At 41.6% G+C, this 21,219-nt stretch overlaps 1 protein-coding gene across 6 annotated transcripts in view; it reads right to left on the reverse strand.

The window, feature by feature from the left end:
- The window catches only part of Pde1c (phosphodiesterase 1C), a 503,259-nt gene that overhangs the window by 280,980 nt on the left and 201,060 nt on the right, over window positions 1-21,219 (reverse strand). The window contains exons 1-2 of one of the 6 annotated variants that reach the window (XM_027939701.2): window positions 20,535-20,635; window positions 957-983 (exon numbers count right to left, since the gene is read on the reverse strand). The exons of the other annotated variants lie outside the window; for them this stretch is intronic. Of the exons in view, the coding sequence (XP_027795502.2) occupies window positions 957-983; window positions 20,535-20,635 (128 nt within the window). Of the gene's footprint in view, window positions 1-956; window positions 984-20,534; window positions 20,636-21,219 lie in introns of those variants that run through there. 6 annotated transcript variants of the gene reach the window in all.

Genomic DNA, 21,219 nt, shown 5'->3' on the forward strand with positions numbered 1-21,219 from the left:
CATTTGTGAATGAAATAGGGGAGATGGTGGATGCGTTGATTTGCTTGACTGTAATAATTATTTTACTGTGTTTATCAAAGCATCATATTGTATACTTTAAACATATTTAATCAAAAAATAAAGCCCATTAACTACAAAAAAATTCCATCATGATGCACCTGATATTTCCTAATCTCATTTCATTATTCTCTTTGGGAACCGGAACCCCACTCGCCCTGCCCATGGCCGCAGCCTATGCGCTTGCACCATGCTCCTCCAAATCAGCAAAAACCAGCAAAGGGCACTAACAGGGACTTGAGATCACAACCACACAGAAAAATGGGCTCCTCTTTGGAGCCAAGACTCCACACTTGGTAAGTCATTTTGGAACTATAAATACAAAAGACACAAGTCCAAAGTTTAACAGGCCCATGGGTCAGAGCCAGTGTCCACCTGATCCCTTCAAGACTCCTCATACCAAAGGATCTGCAAGGCACAGCATAGAGCCAGGCCAGGCCTCATCTTTATACACCCCCTCTTTCATGCAATGGGGACATGAAGGGGAGGATAGATGGTATTCTACTTCAAATTACTTTCCCACAGTCCAATCAGAACACCAGCATTGCCCTTAAAGGAACTGGTACCTCTGCCATGAGCTCAATAGCCCCCACCAACCAAAGTCAAGGTTTTAGTCAACTCACTAGATGGCACTGCTGTAGCCAGCTTTTGGATCCACGGGATCCACTCCCGTGGGCAGTGATCCATCCTACTGTGCTGTGCTAGGTGCCTGTAACCAATTTTTAATTACAGCAGTAGTAGCGATCCCGAAATAAAGCAAACAATTCACTGAGAAGGAACCAAGACACTGTTTATTACAATTCCAGTCAAATATGAGCCATATTTGCCAAGAGCTATGCCACCAATGACTCAGCCAACCCTGGCCCCAAAGCTCCCCATTTTCAGAAAGATACTCTTACCTCTGGGACGTTTTCTTATATTTCCTCCTGTAGGAAAAGAAGCACAAATACACATCAGAAAATGGCTTATGGCAGGTAGTGGGAGTAAGGGAAAGCTTGAGTGGGGGATGGGTACTGAGATCAATACCTCTAGGGGTTCCCTCAGTAAAGGGGGAACTAGGTTTCAAAGCCTAGTTAAAAGTTTGGGGTTGCTGTGTTATACTATGGTCAGATGTATATAACTTTAGCCTTAGTAGTGAAAAATAGCATCAAGAGCCCAATGGCTCTGCTCCTATGCTCTTCCAGCCCCCTTTGAAGGGCACTTGGCATGTTGGTTGAGGTTGAGCTTATAGACAACAAGATCCAGATTCCAATCTCAGCCCTTCCATCTACAAGGTTCACGGGGTAGTGGCAGAGTAAATAGGTAGAGGCTGGTAAAACATTTATTTTGACTGGAACTTATTAAATGGTCAATAATTATTAGTTATTTGTCTCTTCACTATTGTTGGTATTATCCACATCATCGAGTGTTATGGTCCCTTTTTTAAAAAAAAAATTGGGCGGGGGGGTTGTGGATATAGGACCCAGGGCCTCAAGCATGCACCCTACCTCTGAGCTACACTCCTAACCCCAAGATGAACTTTTTAAAATATAAACATGTAATCATGCAACCAAACCATGAGATCAGACATAAGGTCTTCAAAGAAGTGGAGAAGGGTAAAATGAGAAAAAAATCTAGAAGGAAATGGTGGAAGCAAAGTTAGGAACTTGCTAGTGACCCATAGGGCACTGCCCTGGGAAGCAGAAGAGGCCCAGGTCTAGCCCACCTCTGCCACTGACATCGTCAGTTAGTCTTTAGCAAATCTCTTATGCTTTGGGCTTCTTGACCCAGCAAGTGCAGATAGTCTCATCAGCCCTGACTATTTCACCTAGGTCAGAGTGGCATTTGAGGGAAAATGGCCACAAAGGTATGTTGACCCTGTCCAGATGTTCTTCATATGTTTTGTCGACTGGGCAGACGCACAAAAGAGTGCTAACAAGCTCTCAGTGGGTGGATTAGAGGAAAGGAAGAGATAGGAAAGGATGATAAATCTCCTTGAAGCATCTCCAGGGAGTTCTTCCTTGTTGTTCTTAGTTCCACATCTGCCTGCCCATTATAGTCACAGCACCTAGAATAGCCACGCCACTCACTTGCTAATTGGAACCATACATCATGTGTTTTAAATCAAACAAAGAAAAGCACAGAGGCTTCAGGTTCAAAATCACTATGGCCTGTTACATCTCTGTTAAATCAAAAGCATGCTCAGCATTAAGTTAGGTATCAGGTAAAGAAACCAGCATGCAAAACAGACCCTACCATGCACAGACTTCGCCACATATGTATTGATATCTATTTACCTGAAAGGAAACAAACTAGAACATTAACGTAATACCAAGACACTGGGTTAATGGATTTCATTTCTACTTTTATGAAGTTTTAAAATTTTCTTTAAGGAATGAGTATCATGATCTTGATTACAAAAATGTCTAAAACTATGCATAAACATACATATTCTATGGCAGTCAGGCCAGAACAATGTCCTTGGCTTCTACTTAGAATCCCAACTGATTCTATCAGCAGAGGATATCTTCTGAGATTAGAAGACAACCTTTGCTCCTGGCTTCCAAAGAATTTTCTCAGCATTTCCCAAGCATCATACAAAGTGACATATAGAGATATAAACATATATAGGAAAATACAGGGAGGAAGGTTCACTAAACCAGTGGTTAAGGCTTGGGCTGTAGAACAAATGACCCATTATGGTTTGGAACTAAAAACGTCCTCCAAAGAGCTCATGTGTTGGGCAATATTCCAATATTCCAAGAGATCAGAAGATTCAATTATCGAATTCAATAAAGATTGAATTGAATTCTCAACATTGGATTAATCCATTTGATGAATTAATCATTTGTATGGACTATTGGTGGTAACTACAGGCAAGTAGTGCATGGCTGGAGGAATTAGGTCACTGGGGACATGGCTTTGGACTCTACCTCTCCCTGCCTCCCTCCTCCACCCTTTCTCTCTCTCTCCATACATGTGCATAATCTCGATCTCTCTCTCTCTCTCCTTCCCAGGTGCTATGAGCTGAATAACTTTCCTTTGTCATATGTTGTACCATAATGTTCCACCTTACCTCGGGCCCAGAGAAATGGAACCATGAGCCAAAACTAAACTTTTCTCCCTTGTTCTTGTTCTCATCAGGTACTTTGATCACAGTAACAGAAGGCTAACACACTACCAATCTTGGCACTGGCAATTAAATCTATAATGTTGGAACAGTTATTCAACCTCCTTGAAACTTAATTTCTTTATCTGTAAAGTGGGAATGATCAGAGCACTTCTCTTGGGATCTTATTATGAGAAATAGATGAGATAATTCATCTGAGCAACAGCTTCCCAAGGGCAGGTTCTTTATGTGGCTCCCTTCTACATGCCAGTGTCTAAAACAGTGCCTTGTTCTCTGAGATAAATGAGCCCCCCCCCCCCCTCTCTCTCTCTCTCTCTCTCTCTCTCTCTCTCTCTCTCCTGAATCCTGTCACACTGACATCTTACCCTCTCCAGGCAGTAACCACAAACACAGTTCTCACGTGCAAGCACAGAGCACATGCACTGTGGTGTGATCCACATCCTTCACCTCAGTAGCACCACAGTCCAATAAACTAAGCTAAAGAACCTCTAGTAAGGCTGGAAAAAAAAATCAAGATTGTTGAAGGACCAAAGGACAAGAGGGCAGTCAGGCCAGAATGGTGCCGTTGGCTTCTACTTAGAATCTCAACTGATTCTATCAGCAGAGAATATCTTCAGAGATTAGAAGAAGACAACCTCTGCTCCTGGCTTCCAAAGAATTTTCCCAGATAATTTCCCAAGCACCATACAAAGGCACTGCTGGGAGTGCTGAAAGAACCAAAGAGGAACAAAAATAAGAATAGCTTCATTTTCAACATCTAATTGTAATAAGCACTTAAACATGGCTCATCCTCATAACTCCAAAAGGTCCACTCTGTGAAAGAATTTGAATTCTAGAAAGTTATGGCATGCACCTTAAGTCTTATTGTGTTATAACAAAAAACACAAGAAATAGCTCAAGGAAAATTTGCAGAAGAGGTAGTCTTGACTGATGGGTAAGATTTCAACAAGGAAACAATCCAACAAGCAGGGGAAACTGCAGAGAAATAGCAACAAATAAAGCTGAAAAGTGTAAAGACAGTGTTAATCAGGAAAAGTGAGAAATTTATACTTTTAAACAAAGACAATATCTGTGGGGGAGAGGTGGCCTCTTTTATGCACCCCTTTTTTGTGCTCCAGCAACAGGCTAACACCTAGCACACACCATACTCCACTGCACCACATCGTCTCACTATGACTACATGGAGAGGCAGCCGGGCTCTGGATGGTCATAGACATGGTTCAAGACCCAACTTCACCCTCCCAACTGGGAGACCTCATGCAACTCTGTGCTAAATCAAGCTTTGGTTTCTATATCTATAAAAGGATGGAATGACCTCAGATTGAGATAGGTATGAAATTCACCAAGTGTCATACCTGCCATGTCTTACGTTTGGATCTCGAGTGTCTCAGGTTTGGATCTCGTGTGTTGAAGGCTTGGTCTCCAGTGCAGCAAGCCGAAGAAGTGAGGCTTTGGAAAGTGATTGGATCACCAGGGCTCTGACCTTATCAGTGGACTAATCCATTGATGGCTGAATGGATGACTGTCAGGTAGTAGAAACTATAGGCAGATGGGGCATAATTGAAAGCAGCAGCTCAGCAGAGGTGTGCCTTTGGGGACTATATCTTGTCTCAGGTCTCTTTCTCTTTCTCTCTCTACTTCCTGGCTGCCATGAGCTGAGCATCTGTCTTTCCTCTACCCCACTTTAATGTTCTGCCTCAGCTCAGTCCATAAAGCAATGGAGTCAGCAAACCATGAAGTGAAATCTCTGAAACCATGAGCCAAAATATATCTTTCTTCCTCTAAGTTTTTTTTCTCAGGTTTTTGTCATAGTGATAAAAAGCTGACGACCACACCATGTGAGGGGCATTCTAAAACTTCTAAGCCCTTTTGCATTAGGAATCCCATCAGATGGATCTCTGAATGTGTCCCAGAGGGCTTGTACATCAACTGGCACATGATTGGCAAAAACACACACACACATACACACACACGTAGGTGTGTATGTATATATGCAGAACAGATATACATACACATATATATGCTAAATAAATGAATTATTTGCATCTGCCATCTACATGTGTCAAAATACAGGTCATGCCTCAAGAATGGGATCCTAATTAGAATAAGTTATACTCCATGTATTTATGTCAAAATACACTCTACTGTCATGCATACCTAAAAAGAACAAATAAAAAAGTAGGAGTTGTGCATTTGAAAAACTCAGGGAAAGGGACTCACACTCCCCACCTCCATAGTTGTGTTCTTGGCCACAGACATTGTAAAGATTCCCCTTATCATCTTTGCACTTGTGACTCCTAATGGTGGCAATGTGTTACACTAATGGCAAAAATGACGGCTTGTCCACTATCTGCTAGTATTTCTCCCTAACTCTCCTAATATGGAGCATGTGGCAAATGGCAGCTGCTCAATACATTGTTGTTAAATGAATGAATAATCTTAGCAAGACATTTATTTTTTTTTAAAAAAATGCTTTCTCTTTGTCCATTTTCTTTCTGTTCAGTGATGATTTACTAAGCAGATAAATGCATTATTTGCAGCTGCCATCTACATTACTAAGTAAAATAAAGCTATCTACCATAGCCTTGATGGGAAAGGCAATGAATGAGAGAGCTGGGAGCGCCCAGCTGTTGAGCCTCTTCTGCTCCATGCCTGGCAGGGAAATTAGCTCGCTTGACCCTCTGCAAACCCTAGGAGATTTAACCCACTTCACACTTGATGGAAGTGAGGCCCAGAGAAGGTTTGTCATTTGCCTAAGGATATAGAATCTTAAAGTGTCTGAAACAGAATGCAAGTACTGAAGCCTTCAAAGAAAATTGAGGAAATGATGCCAAGAAGTCCAAAGATTCCAGGAGGAAACTTAGATACTAGACAAAACAAACAAAACCAATAACAATAAAGCAGAAGGGATTCTTCCCATCCAAATGCAGGAAACGAGCCAGAAGAGAAACCCAGTTTATTCTTGGCCTTTTGTTTTTTTTAAGAACAGAATTTATCCCTGACTCACTACCTGAAAAATATAAAGAGATTGCTTTTGGTTTGTTTTTCAAGCTAACTTTAAATTTACAATTTTTTTGAAATTGGAAATAAGACAGCACAAATCTCAAGACTCGTGTTGCTAGACTGAGCTGATATGGAAAGCAGAGCATGGCCAAGAACTGCTGTGCTCCGGGACCCGGCTAACCTGGCAGCCCTGTGGAGGATGGAGAGAGCCCGGCTCATGCTGCAGGAGGCAGCTTGTCTCCTGGAGGCCAGGCCCAGCACAGCACCTCAGAGGAGGTCCATGGCAGTGCTTTTTGCAAACTATCCACCAAAATGGGCTCTTTTTTCTCTCTCCTTTTCTTTTTTTCTCTTTCTTTTATACAGACACATACACATTCATGGTGCACAAAAGGAGTTCCATTTGTTTTTCTGTTTTTGTTTTATTTAAAAGAGAGGCATTACATATAGTGCTTAAAATCATGTGCCTGAGCTTAATCTCTTCTCCAACTTAACGTGTCCAGTAAGCTGTGCGACCTTTACCAACGTAAATGACTTTCCTCATCATCAGTTTCCTCCTCTAAACAAATCTGGGTAACAATAATACCCACTTCATATACTGATGTGAAGTTCGATGTGATGAGGACCATAAAGCATTTAGCACAGAACTAGGCGTTCAGTAAGTGTTCAAGAAAGGGCCCAGTACTGCATTAATAACAATGGTAGTACATAAATAATAATGGTATTATAACTCAATCCATTTTTTCAAATTTTGTTTGAAAAAACAGCCTTTTAGTGATTTAAAAAGTCAAGAAAAAAGTTGAAGATTGCTTTTCTAAAATACAAAAACTGTTGACTTCTAATTCTCCTTATCTTGGAACAGTTGAACCACATAGAAAGGAGGGTCTAATCTCAGTCCCATTCAGAGGAGGATAAGCTAAAATCCTGCCTGGCTTTCCCCAGGCCCACAGGACCCTGAAGCCTGTCCACCCTGACCCTGTTCCTACATGGGTCCCAGCTAACCTAGTACTGCCACACACTTTCTTCTAATGGAAAATCTGAGCCACTGCTCAGAAGGTAGAACAGAAGAAAATAAAACTGGGGGTTGACGAACTGAAGAACTCAATTATCCTTAGAAATACCTAAAATTGTTTTTAACAAAAATGCTTTTATCGATAACTCTAAGCGCTGAGCTTAGCATACTGCTCACACAGCATCCTACGTATTCTCGGCAGTAACTCAGCACATGGCTCTCCTGTGCTACTCCTGGAATTATTGATTGATCCACATTCATTTACCTCTTAAGTATATTAAAAGACTGCTGGTCTTCACTGAAAATCAATGTCTGTTTAAGTCTGGAGTGATTCAACAGAACTGTGGCTTGTCCAGGAAGTATCAAATTGTGTGTGTGTGTGTGTGTGTGTGTGTGTGTGTGTGTACAAACACCTGTGTACAGAACAGGGAAAGTGAGCTCCAAAACCTCCCCTTGAAGGCTTCAGCCCATTTACATCCAGTGGATCACATTCTGGCAAGCGGATCCTGACACAGGAACAAGGAGAACTGACCCCCAATATTTTTAAAGGTTTCCCAAAGCTCTTCTTGACTGTGTCGTCTAGGAGAACTTCATGATCCTGAACTTCACCTTATCTCTCCTGGCCCCCATCAAGGAAAGAAAGGATGAAACTAAGCAAGGCTAAGGGGTGATTCCATAGCAAGGACAGAGCTACCTGGGTCAGAGGAAAAACTAGCAGAGAAAAAAGAAAAAGAACCAACAGGAAGGTAAGAACAAGGTTGCTTTTAAGGGACTCTGGTAGCTAGGACTTTCCAAACCACTGGGAGCACCTGCAGTCAGATGAAAATATCAAGTGCTTCAAATTCAAGCAGATGATTTGGGAAATGTTTCTAGTGGCCTGAGTAAGTGAGAGTCGACCAACCACTGATGCTAAATTATGAAGCGCCTGGCAGTCTTTCCCTTTTTCAAAGTGAGTATCTTTTAGCAAGAGCCATATGGGTGCTGTAATAATGAGGTTTATAAATAGGCTTAATATTCCAGCGAGCTGGCTTTAAGAAACCAAAACTCGGGCTCTGCTTCAGGTTGACAGCAAGACACCTCCCAGTTGGGCATAAGAAGACTTTTGTGTATGGGAGATGGGACAGGAAATAACTGCATGCACACAGAGAGACTCGGCCTCCTGTGTACCCTGTGTATCCTCTCCCACCGGAGAGGATCCTGTATCCATCTTTGCCCAAAGAGACCACCCAGCTGCTGACACACAATCAGACAGCTGTGGAAATCTTGAGTGTCAGCTCTCAGTTCCCTTGAGGGAAAGGAGGAGGCTGAGGACAGACTCGGAGACAAAGGAGACAACAACACTTATGTAGCTAACTACATGTTCTCACGAGGCTGATCATAGACATCTCACTTGTGGGAAAGTGGATGGAGAAAAAATACCACAAATAACCATGAAAGGAGCCAGGATCAGAATGATCATCTGATCCTCAGGTTTTGTTTTTCATTGGCATGCACAGTGCAGACTGGATATGTCTAGAAACTTCTACCAAATCCATGTTACATAAACTAATCTCCAGGCTGCTGAGAATGGGAGGTCTTTACATTTACTTTTCTTTCTGATGATTTCCTTTCTGTGATGCATGTTAATACCTAGAGTTATAAAGATATATGTACATATTGATTCTTTGCTACTTTTTCCAATATTTTGAACAATAAATGCCAATGAGAAAATACATATAAACTTTTGATCTCCTGACACCTTCCACCAGAATATTTAGGGACAGGGAAAAAGATAATAGATAAAAATAACCTCCTCTATTACTAGCTCAAACATTTCTAAACAAAATGAAATACCATGTGCATGATGATTCTATTTTCCTGCCCAGTCAAAGATCCAAGGCAAGAGAAAATAAATTTAAAAAACAATGAAATGATATAAACTCATTTTCACCTGGAACAACTCAATCATTAGGGAAGAGTTTTTGTTTAAAATTTCAAGGGGATTTTTCTGCCAGGACTTCTATTGGGGAAAATTATGTTAGGGCCTCCCACCCTCTCTTTGAGCCTTCAGAGAAAAGGATGCCCCTATTCAGGGACAGACATCCCCCAAAGACACAACACATTAATGGATTTAGCCAGAAGTGAAGAGATCAAAACCAAATGAAAGACACCTTTTGCCAGTGTGGTTTGGGGTTCAGGAGAGTGAACAGGAAAAAAAAGGAGAATGCTAATCAGAATCAGAGGTGTAAATAAAACCATCAGTTTTCTACTCACTCCTGGGAGTAGGTGTCTATCTAGTAATTGCGGGCAGGGGCAAGTGAGCCTTCGAGGAGATGGTAACCTAATCCAAACCAAACAAGCCCACAGGAGGCACCTTCTGAAACCTTACCAACTCACAGCAAATCCACACTGTGGCTGTGTCCTGTGGCCCCTTCCTTGCCCCCCACCCCACACTCCTCAAGCAAACCTGGCTCTACCTAGTTCTCCCTCCCCAGCCCCTCATCTGCCTGCTAACAGCTGGCCAGACACCGAAATCCAAGACTTTTCGTCATGCCTGCTTTTTGCCTGAGCCTGGATTAAAAATTGTGGTACTTGGATTACTGTCTAAGAGGCCCCCAAATAGGATCCCTCCTCACAGAAAGCTGAAATCTTCCCTTGGAAAGCAAGGTGTCTTGAGCAGCTCAAACACTGTTACTTTGCCCTCCAGCTAAAAATCCATTGCTTAAATCCAGGCAGTGAGCTAATCGGTGGGACCAAGGGGGCGGGAAATGGAAAGGTTTTCAGAGAAAGAAAATAGAAAGTAAATGTCACGCTTATTGAAGTTCAAGTAGTACGTTTTTTGCATAAATGATTTATTCCTCTATTCATGCATTTACAACCACTTGCTGTGGTATAAATACAGCAAATCTGTGTGGGTGGGAATGGAAAAGATGTCGGTGACCTCCTTCCTGGGAGCCCAGCTCTTATTTAAATAAACATCAATGAGAAAGGCTGAAAACAAAAATCTCTCTTAATATCTGTGACAGCGCTGCCAAAGTGGGGATAAAATCCAAAGGCTTACGACCAAACCTCACTCTTCATTCATATCCCTGTAATTAAAGGCGGCTTGGTAGGTTGGTTGGTTTGTTTGTCTTCATTGAATTATTCAGAGTTGCTTCAATTCTCTGCTTTGTTTTTCTCCATGTAGAATCAGCCAGAATAAAAACTGTTATCTTCTGCCAAGTTGAACTTCAGTGACAGTTTAATTTTTTCCTAAGCCTTTCCTGTCCACTGCAGTAGCTAGCACTCCTTCCCTCTCTCGACCCATAGGCCATTCCTACCAATGCTCAGCAAAACCTGCTCCTGGCAGAGAGCAGCTGTTGGTCACTGAAACTTCCAGGTGAATTCCAGTTAATGTCACAGCTCCCTGAGAGCAAAGGGCCTTCCTGTTTCCTCTAAAATCCTGTCTCATAGTATCATCTTCTGCATAAGGCTCTCTGAGCACTTATGTAAATCTAAAACAATATAAATATGACAAAATGAGGAGCTGGGCATGATGGCACATGCCTGTAATCCCAGCAGCTTGGGAGCCTGAGACAGGAGGATTGTAAGTTTGAGGCCAGCCTCAACAACTTAGGCTCTAAGCAACTCAGCAATACTCTTGTCTCTATATAAAAAGGGCTGGAGATGTAGCTCTGTGGTTAAGTGCCCCGGGCTCAATCCCCAGTACCAAAAATAAATAAATAAATAAGACAAAATGAAGCCATTGTTCAAGAAACAGGGCAGGAGGAGGGGAGACTAGCAGATGTATTCCTTGGACCCATTTTGAGCTCCTCCACCAAATGATATCAAATGAGCATTGGAACTAAATTTTCCTGAGCTAAAGTAGTTACTTGCACTGAAATTATGCCAAAGCTCTCAGCAATGGGTGCTTTGAACAATTCTATCATTTCCGTCTAACAATTACCAATTTCAGCTAGTTGTTCCATAGACAGAATGGCAGTTTTAAACAACATTTATGATGCTCAGTTTCTGATCATCAATCCTTACATTTCACAAATGAGTTACATGAGACCTTATTAATTAAAATGTTTATAGTTTCTCACAGTGAGCGGACAGGATTTCCAGTAATGACTCCCTAGAACAGTATAGAGTACAAAATAAAATCTATTTATGGATCTTAATTTGAAGGTATTATAGAACCCCTCAGAATTATTCTTAGGCAAGAATCAGAGAAGTAGAAAAAAGAGGTGGTGGGGTGGGCGGTATTAATCTGAATTTAAACCACTCCTAAAACACATTTGGAAGTAGCTTTCAAAGATTAATCTTGGGCTGGGGCTGTAGCTCAGTGGTAGAGCACATGCCTAGCATGTATAAGGCACTAGGTTCGATACTCAGCACCACATAAAAATAAGTAAAAATATTATAAAAAAGCAATAACATTAAAAAATATATTAATCCTTACTACCACATTTACTAAGTGTATTTCCAGAGAGTAGGAAATGTCCACGTTATTTAAGGATTTTGGTTATTTGGAATCTGGACAAACCTGATTTTCCGGGTTCAGAGAGTTTCCACCTAGCCAAGCTTTACCACACCCCTCTACATTGTCCTGGGCTCTGGGCTTCAGATATTAGCTGCCTAGCTCCTGCCCTGTACCTCCCAGAAGTGCCTGATGAGGGTTTCAACCCTTTTGGGCTTCCTTGGTAACAGCCTCTTTCTGCCCTTAGAATGCTGAGAAGGATCCCACTCACTCCAGGCTGCTGTCTCTGTGCCAAACCTTCATTGTGCTGGGCATTACACGAAGAAGTCAACATAAGAGCCTCAACAAAGCTATATACTGTAATTACTAGCTGGGCTTTCCCATTATCTTGAACAAGCAAATGCCAATGAGAAAATACATGTAAACTTCTGGTCTCCTAGCACCTTCCTTATATTTAGGCTGTCAGGCTAAACTGTATGCTTTCAACATGTGAGATTCGTAGTAATATTTATTTATTCAGCATCACTCACTCACACACACACACACACACACACACACATACACACACACACCACAGAGAGAGAGAGAGAGATTTTTTTCCTTCATACTTTGTGGCATTATACATTATATCTCTAACCCAGACCTTTCCTCTGATCTGCAGGTCCATTTACCCAATTGCTCATGCTTCACTGTATCTCCCTCAGGGGGTGTGCTCCTGCAGGTCCCTAATATTCAGCATATCCAAATAACTCATCATCTCTATTCTACTGCACCCACAGCAAAACCTGCAAACTTGTGCCCCTTGGTGACCTTGATCTAAGTCAACAGCACCTGGGGATTCAAGCTAAAACCTGGATTTTAGATCACACCTTATTTTCTCATCCACTATATCCAAGTCCTATTGGGCCTACTTCCCCTAAAGTCCTCAAATCCATCTCTACAAACAATGGCTTCCTGGGGGACTCAGGACCCTGGTGCAATGAGGCAGAATCTGGTCCCTCTCCAGCTGTGTCTCCTGCCTGAGATCTCCTTATTCTCTATGCTGAGACCACTGGCCTTATTTCTTTTTTCTCAGAGGTATCATATTCCTTCCTGTCTTGAGTACCCTAGAACACTCTTTCCTGATTTTTAAGTACTATGTACTTAGTCTTCATATCTAACCTTGAATCTTACCCTTCAAAGGTGAGATTTAAGATTAACCTGAATATTGAACCAGCTTTGGACCTTCTCTTTATAAGTTTTCACAGTATCCTGTATGTCTTTGTGTCACGCATCACAATAAATAGTTATTTGTGGAAATATTGTTTAAAATTTGCTTCTAATTGTAAACTGGACACTTCCTGAGGGAGAGCTTTTGTCTCATTTCTCAATAAATCCTGAGAACCTAGCACATGTCAGGCACAGAGTAAGTGCTAGAACAATATTTGCTAAGTGAACGAGTGATAATTGAGCTCACTGCATATAGATGTGTGCACATTCATTCAAATATATAAATAAAAGTCACTATTCATAATTTTCAATTTGAATTACTCTCTTAAGCTCTTTCATAATTTCACAATGTAGTAACATTTCACATTGCACTCATTAAGATTTCACTTATTTTGTTTAATAACGGCTGTCGAAAGGAATAAAGAGTGCACTCCAATAGAAAGCTGAAGAATACCAATGTTTTATATGGATATAGTACACTTTCTCCAAACTCACTGTTCCATTTGTTGTAGAATTCATTTCTTATTACTAATAAGAAATCATTAATGACATTCTCAAAGCTATCACAGACTGTTTTATGTGTCTCATATTTAACAATTATCTTAGTTGGTTCTAAAAAGGCCAGAAGGTTAAATCACAGAAGCAGTTTCCCTCCATATAGAGCAATGGGAACTGAAGAAAGTAGTTTTCTATGAGCCAAACAAAATTAAAGACAGAAATCTAGAATTGGAAATGCAGAAACCTCTCTGCCTAGGGCTGCTTTCCAACCAACGGAGTCATGTGTAAAATTTGGCCAAAATAATAAGCACATAGCTGCCAAATACTGAGTTATAATTAGCTAATAAGTTATTAAAACAACCAAGTGATAAGAAGTGATGATGTGCTATTAAACTGCATTCATATTCAAGTAAAGAAAATTTAACTCTAAATGTGACAATCTAGTTATCCTCTTTTTATTATAGTCATCATTTTCTGCCCTTTGTTGTACATTCAGAATGCATTTCAGAGAAACTTAACTTGATTTTATTAGGAAGAGAAAGACTGAAAGTCAGTTTCTCAAACACAAATATTAACTTCCCTAAACCCAACCTGAGTGTGGTGTCACTGTCTCTCACTTAGCATTAGTTATTATCTTTTATTGCTGTTTTTAATCTTCACATGCATAAGAATTCTCTCACCTCCTTAACTAGATTCTTAAGTTTCCTGAAGGCAAGGATTGACTCCTAGTACTGTTATATTCCTTCAAAGCTCTTAATAACTGGTACATAAGAGGCACCTAATAAAAATGTGTTGATATTCCTAATTAAATGGGAGAATAGTGGGATGACCTATTAATACACTAAATATATGATAATATACTAAATGTATGCTAATATCATATATTTAGTGTATTAATGATTAATTAATTAATTAGGAAAATACTTATTTAATTAGGAAAATAAACAACAATTTTTAGAATTATTCTTTTGGAATGGCTTTTGGGAGACACTCAGGTCATTCCCCTCTTCTTTGGGTCCCACTTTCAAGACTTTAACTCAGAACTAGGACTGTCAGTTCCACAGCTCCAAGCCAACGGCCTCTCAGAAGTTCCAGATGGCTGTCACCCACAGGACACTCCAAGTTTACCAGGTCAACATGTCTGTGCCCAAGCTTATCACTCTGTCTTATCCAAGCCTGCTGTTCTCTCCTCAGCCCATAACAAGGCAAATGGCACCAAAATCACTGACATGTCCAAGCCAAAACAAACTTGGAGACAACTTTGTGTATGTGTGTGTGCGTGTGTGCGTGCGTGTATGTGTGTGTGTGTGTGTGTGTTCCAAATCTAAGTTTGGTCAATTCTAGTTTCAAGTGCACTCCTCAACTCAGGCATCTTCTCCAACTGGTCTCCAGGCCCCACTCTCATCTCTAGTCTGTTTTCTACACTTCATCCAGAACTATGATCCTAAAATTCAAATCTCATCTTGTTATTCTCTAGCCTAAAATCTTTCAAAAAGTCCTGATAACTGAAAGGGAAAAGCCTAGAACATAACACTTTTTTGTTGGATAGTAAAATGTGCTCAAATAGCCTCCTCCTTTCTGAACGTGTTTAATTTTGAGGAAAATGAAAAATAAATTTTAAAAACTCCATGTGTCACTCCCTGCCCATGCCTTCCTCTCCAGTGTCCCCTCTCCCTTCCCCCTGGTGTGCCAGGGTTTCTCAAGCCTTTACACCGTAGCACACACTGTTCTCACCATTCATAACTTCTATCTATCCCTTACTATTATTGCAAGAGCTGTTAAGAGGAGGCCACATAGGAATCTTTAGAGGAAAATAACAAAGATTTAGTGAATTGATTTATAGGGGGAACTCACTCTATTACCTTGACCAGTCCGGGGACCAACTGCTTCAATGCTGACGTGGGTGGTCTGTCTAGTAGATCCACATTGAATGTCAGCAAAGAGACCCAAATATATCCTGTCCTTTGGGAATTATTAATGAAAAATGAGCGTAAAGAAGCTCAATAGGACTCAAGTCATGTCCTTAGAAGAAAAAACAGCTTTTCTAATGGTCCATGAAAACAGTTCAGCACTCTGAGCTGGTTTATTCTGGGCCGTGTAGATGATTCTGTGTTTTCCCCACATCTTTGCATAAACCTTCCTTGTATCTTTGCAAAGAGGCTGACATCAATGAAAGTAATCTTAGTGAAGACAATGAGCAACCCTTAAAGAGAAGTACACGTGAGGAGATGTCTTTAAGGACTCTTCCCAGGCAGAACTAGCTCCCCCTGAACCTCTGTATTTCTATTCATCCCATCTGGGTATTCATGTCAGTCTTTCCCCCTAGCCTATGAACTGCTAAAGGTCAGCTAGGCATCTTCCCAACTTTTGCATACCCAAGCCTCACCAAGTGACTGGCACATAACACATACTCATTAAATGTTAATTGATAAACCTCACCTGTAATTCTAGCAGCTGGGGAGGCTGAGGCAGGAGATCGCAAGTTCAAAGCCAGCTTAAGGAACTTAGTGAGGCCCTAAGAAATTTAGCAAGACCTTGTCTCAACATAAAAGATAAAAAAGATTATGGATGTGGTACACTGTGGTTCAGTGCCCCTAGGTTCAATATCTAGTACTAAATTAAAAGAGAGAGTGAAAGAGAAGCCTCATGTTGACTGAACATCAATTATACTATTTAAGAATTCAGGTGAATAGAAATAAAATAAAGATTAAGAAGGTTTAAATAAAAAACACAAAACCAAAAATACAGGTGTTTTTGCCTAGGGCACCCCCCCAATACACATCTTTACTGTATGGTTTGAAAGAGCCTCTTAAGTTCTATGTACATCAGGGGTTTTAGTTAAGACTACTTCAGAGAAAGGAAAACAACAGCCTAAGCAAAAACAGTCTGACTGACTGACTCAGGCAGCTGGTTTAGCCAAAAAAAAAAAAATCAGAGAAACATCTTCAGGAACCGGGCGCTCGGGAGCCAACCCAGGGGTTCCCACTCCATCTTCTCACCTGTACTTCTCTTTGAGGGTTTTTCACTGTCTTCACGAAGACAATAGGAAACAGAACTAATGGAAGGTACCAAGTCCAGAAGAAGCAGAAAGCATCAATCTCCCATGGCCAGTACAGAAATGTCAAAGAAGGATGCTCTGGTTGGGATCTGTTCCCTGTGACAGGGCTCAAGGTACAATCGGGCAGCAAGATCTGTTACCATAGTAGGTGGGGAGGGGTTGCTGGGTAGACAAAAATAGTTGTTCCAGTCCACTAATCTAGCCGTCATGCACCTGCTGTTATACCTATTACATACTCATAATATTACTTTAAATAATGTGAAAAATTATCTCCTTCACAGAGCACTGTATAAGCATAAAATTTATTCCACTGACTACTTTATATTTGGGCAAAATGAATAAATGACAACTTAGATAATTATAATTATGACAATAAATGCCAAGGAATACATTAAACCTATCCTCCAGCGCATATATATATATATATATATATATATATATATATATATACACACACACACACACAAACATAGGAACAACTTTTTGTCATCTTGCAGCAAGCAGCAACAGAAACACTCTTGGTCAGGACCCAAGGCACAAGTCAAGACCCTCTTCCTCAAACCCCTGAGGCTTCCCCCACATTATCAGGCTATAAAGAATGCCCATTGCCAACAATGCAATTAGGAGGAGCTCTTAAAAATTCTACCCACTCTTACAGAGAAGAGAAATATAACAACAGCCCATGGGACACAATTATAAGTTCACAGAAAAGTGAAAATGAAGCTGCTCTCAGGAGAGAGAGCAACACCCCCTGACAGATTGACTTCAAAAAGCTCAGGTGAGCAGTGTTTGTTCCCTTCTGACTTAAAGTATTGTGAACCTGGGTATCAGAGCTGGTAGAACTGCAGAGGGAGACTGAGGAACATCACCTCACTCACATCACAGTTGGCCTCCCTGCATTAGCATGCAGCACCTCATTGGAAGACCAGAGGAATCCGTGTAGTTGTAAACACCTAGGCTTGCAGGCTGTTATCATCTCAGCTGGGGTAGACAGTGTTTAAGAATCAGATTTCCAATATTCATACACTATTCATATGTTGGTAATGCCACAATGCTGGGTTAAGAATTTTTCTTGATTCTTTCCTCAAAAAACATGTGAAATAGCTCTAGGTTTCATATAAGTGTTGGGAATTCACTATACACCAAGCATCAAGCATAAACCAGTGAGCAAAGCAGATCAAGATTAAAAAAAAAAAAACTCAAGGAGCTGATATTTTGTCAAGGGAGGAAAATAATGTGCATAACGAATCAATAAACTCTACAGTATTCAGATCGGGAGAAGTCCGAGGCAGATAAAGCAGGAGGACTGATGGAATTGGAATAGATAGGGAGTCATCCCTTGTATTTCCTGCACTGTAGATTCCTTGCAGATGATAATCACAGAAATCCTCTTGCTGCTGATAGAGACTAAGCCTCCCCAGTGCGGAAAAGGGAGTTATGAGGAGAGGGTAGAGCGAACCTCAGTAAATATGCCAACAGGATCCAGCCCTGGGTCATGGCTTTGTCACATCTTACCCAGTTCTCATACCAGTTTAGATGACACTAATAAAACCTGTTCCCTGTCAACCAGGGTTGATAGGTTTTAAGGCTCATAGGCTGACTCAAATATATATTCATCTTCATTTTGCATATTAAAAAGTTCACATCAGAATCCGTATGTTTTCTTCAGCACCTTTTGATTGAGTACCAAACACTGTTAAAGACTCAGCAGGATTAAGACACATAAAGCATCTGTCCTGTAGAACTTTCACCCTAATGGAAGAGATAGAATTCAACAACAGATTAAATAGGGGAGACTCCAGCAAGGAGAAGTGACACCATTGAACAATCCAAGCATGAGGTGATCATGTCCTAAACTCATATGCTTTCAGACCAATTGAACTGAATTCCTGACCATCTGTGGTCACATATAAAACCCTTCCAATAAAGTGTTGCGATAATTAATTGATATGAAAATCCAATTGTACTAGCTACTGGCTCTTTCTAAAATATTGAAAGAGCAGCTCCCTTTCTCTTGTTGACAATCTGTTGTGTGGACAAATACACACATACATACACACTCCCTTCCTTCTCCTAAGGGTTTCTATTTTGTGGACCTCTGAAGTGTTATTCCCAGTTGTATAAATGAGCATGTGCTTTGGCTTTTGGAGTCCTTAGCAACTGATTCCAGCACCACTGCTTTGCATTAAAAAAAAAAATGATAGTAAGAATAGTAGTAGAGTCATTGTAGCAGGAAAAAATGTATTATAATAACAAATAATAACATACCCTTCTAAATTAGAAAGTCAAGTTAAAGATGCCATAGGATTGCTGTTAAGCAGCTTATTCCAGGAGGGAGGACAGCAAGAGGGATTCCAAAACACTTTGGGGGAAGAGGCAACCCACGCCTTTCATGTTCAAAGGCACCAGATTCTGGGTCAATAGGAGAGACTAGAAAATGAAAGTGTGACTTCATCACTCCACAACACGCTGGGGAGAAAAGCCTAACAGATAGAAAACTGAGAAAGCTACAAGACAGAGTGGTGTAAGTGCTAAATGCTTTCTTGCACAAGTTCTCACCTCAGTTTTGCTAGCCTGAGTGACTTCGTGGAATGTTAAGCAAGAGAAGCAGTGCCTGGGTGTGTGGATATGAGTCCCTCTAAGGCGAGGCTGACCACACTTTCACATCATACACCTTACACCCAGACTTTGTAAACAGAACTGACTTTCTGTATGCAGCACGGTAAAATTGGATGTAATGTTCACAACACTGAACATGAGCTTACTGTAAACACAGCTCTGAAAGAGCTGCAGACACCTAAACTGTGAGAAGAGCCTGCCAGCCAGAGAGACAAGACTTCCAAATAAGTTTACCACTTCTACTTGTGGCCACACAAGTCAAAATCAAATTATTTGGTAAGGTTTCCCATGAGGCCAATGGCAATGAAGCTCACTTAGATTACTGACGGAATGACTCTTATAAATCACTCCTTTCAATGAGGACCCCTTATATTGTACTGGGATGTGGTCATCCCAAGACAAGCCACCTTAGATCAGCATCTCCTTTATTTGTTTCGCTTTGCTGTGGGTGTGTGTGGGTGTGTGTGTGTGTGCGTGCGCACACACACACACTTTCAAAAACAATAATGGCAGCAAAACAAAATAGCAAAGAGCTGGTTTTCCCACCAGTGCCTTAGTAGGAACAGAAAGTCTGTGGAACATATTTAGAGAAAAATGACTTTTTAAACCACACTAGGTCTCTGGTGCCAAATAGGTGCTAAAATGAATATATAGTAGTCATGGAAGGGGTCTTTGGGAGCTTCCTGGTCAACTGAGAAGCAAACTGGAAATGTACAACCATCACTGCAGCTTTAGAACTAAGTGACCAGAAGTTCATTGTTTATGAATTATTACACACACACACACACACACACACACACACACGATTTTCAGGTCACCTCTCCTCAGTGTCCAAAACCAGAATCCAATAAGTGACTGAAATTCAGCGATCTCTTCCCATTGATCCATCTACCATGTTGGTCACCAAATGAAAGGCAAATACCTTTTTTTGCTCTTCAGATATTGCTAGGAAACTCCAATAATGCTTCTGACCCCCACTTTTCTCCATAATAGCCCTTCTTTCTAGTAAGAGCTTTTCTGCCAGAAATATTACACACACACACACACACACACACACACACACACTAAGCTGGAATGAGCCAGAAGAGAATCCAGCAACCAGAATATACGTTTAAGGTGAATTGTTGGTGAGTTCTTGGACCACCCGCCAAGGTGCTCAAAGCAGTTTGCAGGGAAAACTCTTTGAATAAAAGTCCCTGAGCAAGGTCCCCAAACTTTCCTCCCTAAGGCAAAAGAGCGGGAAGGCCCCTCGCTACCAATTGTGCTCATCTAAGGACATATCCCCTTCCCCAAAAAAGGAGAGATTTGGAAATAACAAAGAGTCTTTAAAAAAAAAAAAAAAAAAGACAACCCTCCTTGCGTTAGAAGAAAGGTAGCAGTGACTTTAATTAACAGAGAGGCAGTTGTGGAACTTTTAGGGTTGGATTTAAAGGTACATGCAGAAAGGGGATAAGTATATGCTTCCTGTTGTGTGAGAAAATAAGGATGGGTGAAGGGAAATAGGGAAAGAGAAGTAAATAGGTTTACTTACAGTCCTCGGAGCCGAAGCCAGATTTTCTCAATCTGTTCCGGTTGAAGGTATTTCAGAGAGTTGCTCTCGAATTCTTCAATCTCCTTGGTTGGGGACTCCATAACTGCAGGTTCGGCTGGGGGTGAGGCGGAGAGAGTTCGGGCTGTCCCTTCCCAGTCTCCTTTCTGGCCCGGCCAGCGATCCCCAGCTGGGCGCGGCACGCGTTTGCCTGTCACTTTTTGGGTGCGCTCCCGAGTCTGCGCCCCCCAGACCCCGCTTACAGGAGGCTCAGATCGCGGGCGATTCTGACCCCAGGTGTGCCCGGGAGGCAGCTGCGGAAACCAGCCATGATCTGGAGTTAATGCCCAGGGATAGACATGGGGATTGTGCTCCTCCTGCTCCAGGAGGAAGCACCTCAGGTTTATTCAGATTCTTTTCCCCCCGGCTAAACAAAGCCACAGAAGCGATCACGGTGGCAGCTGAAGGATTTGGAGGAGAAAGGGAGAATGGGTGGGGAGAAAGTCAGGGAACAGAAGAGAGAAAGTGAGCAGGGGAGAGAGGAGTCGGGATGAGCTGAGGGGAGCTGGCGCGGGCGGGTGGTCTGACCCCGGGCCTCGCCCCCGGGCTCCGCCCCGAGCCCCCCCCCAGCCCCTCTCTCCCCCGCCTCGCAGTCGTTGCGCCCCCTCTCTGTTTTCTCTCACTTACC

Source organism: Marmota flaviventris, chromosome 1, assembly GCF_047511675.1.
Source record: "Marmota flaviventris isolate mMarFla1 chromosome 1, mMarFla1.hap1, whole genome shotgun sequence".
Lineage (NCBI taxonomy): Eukaryota > Metazoa > Chordata > Mammalia > Rodentia > Sciuridae > Marmota > Marmota flaviventris.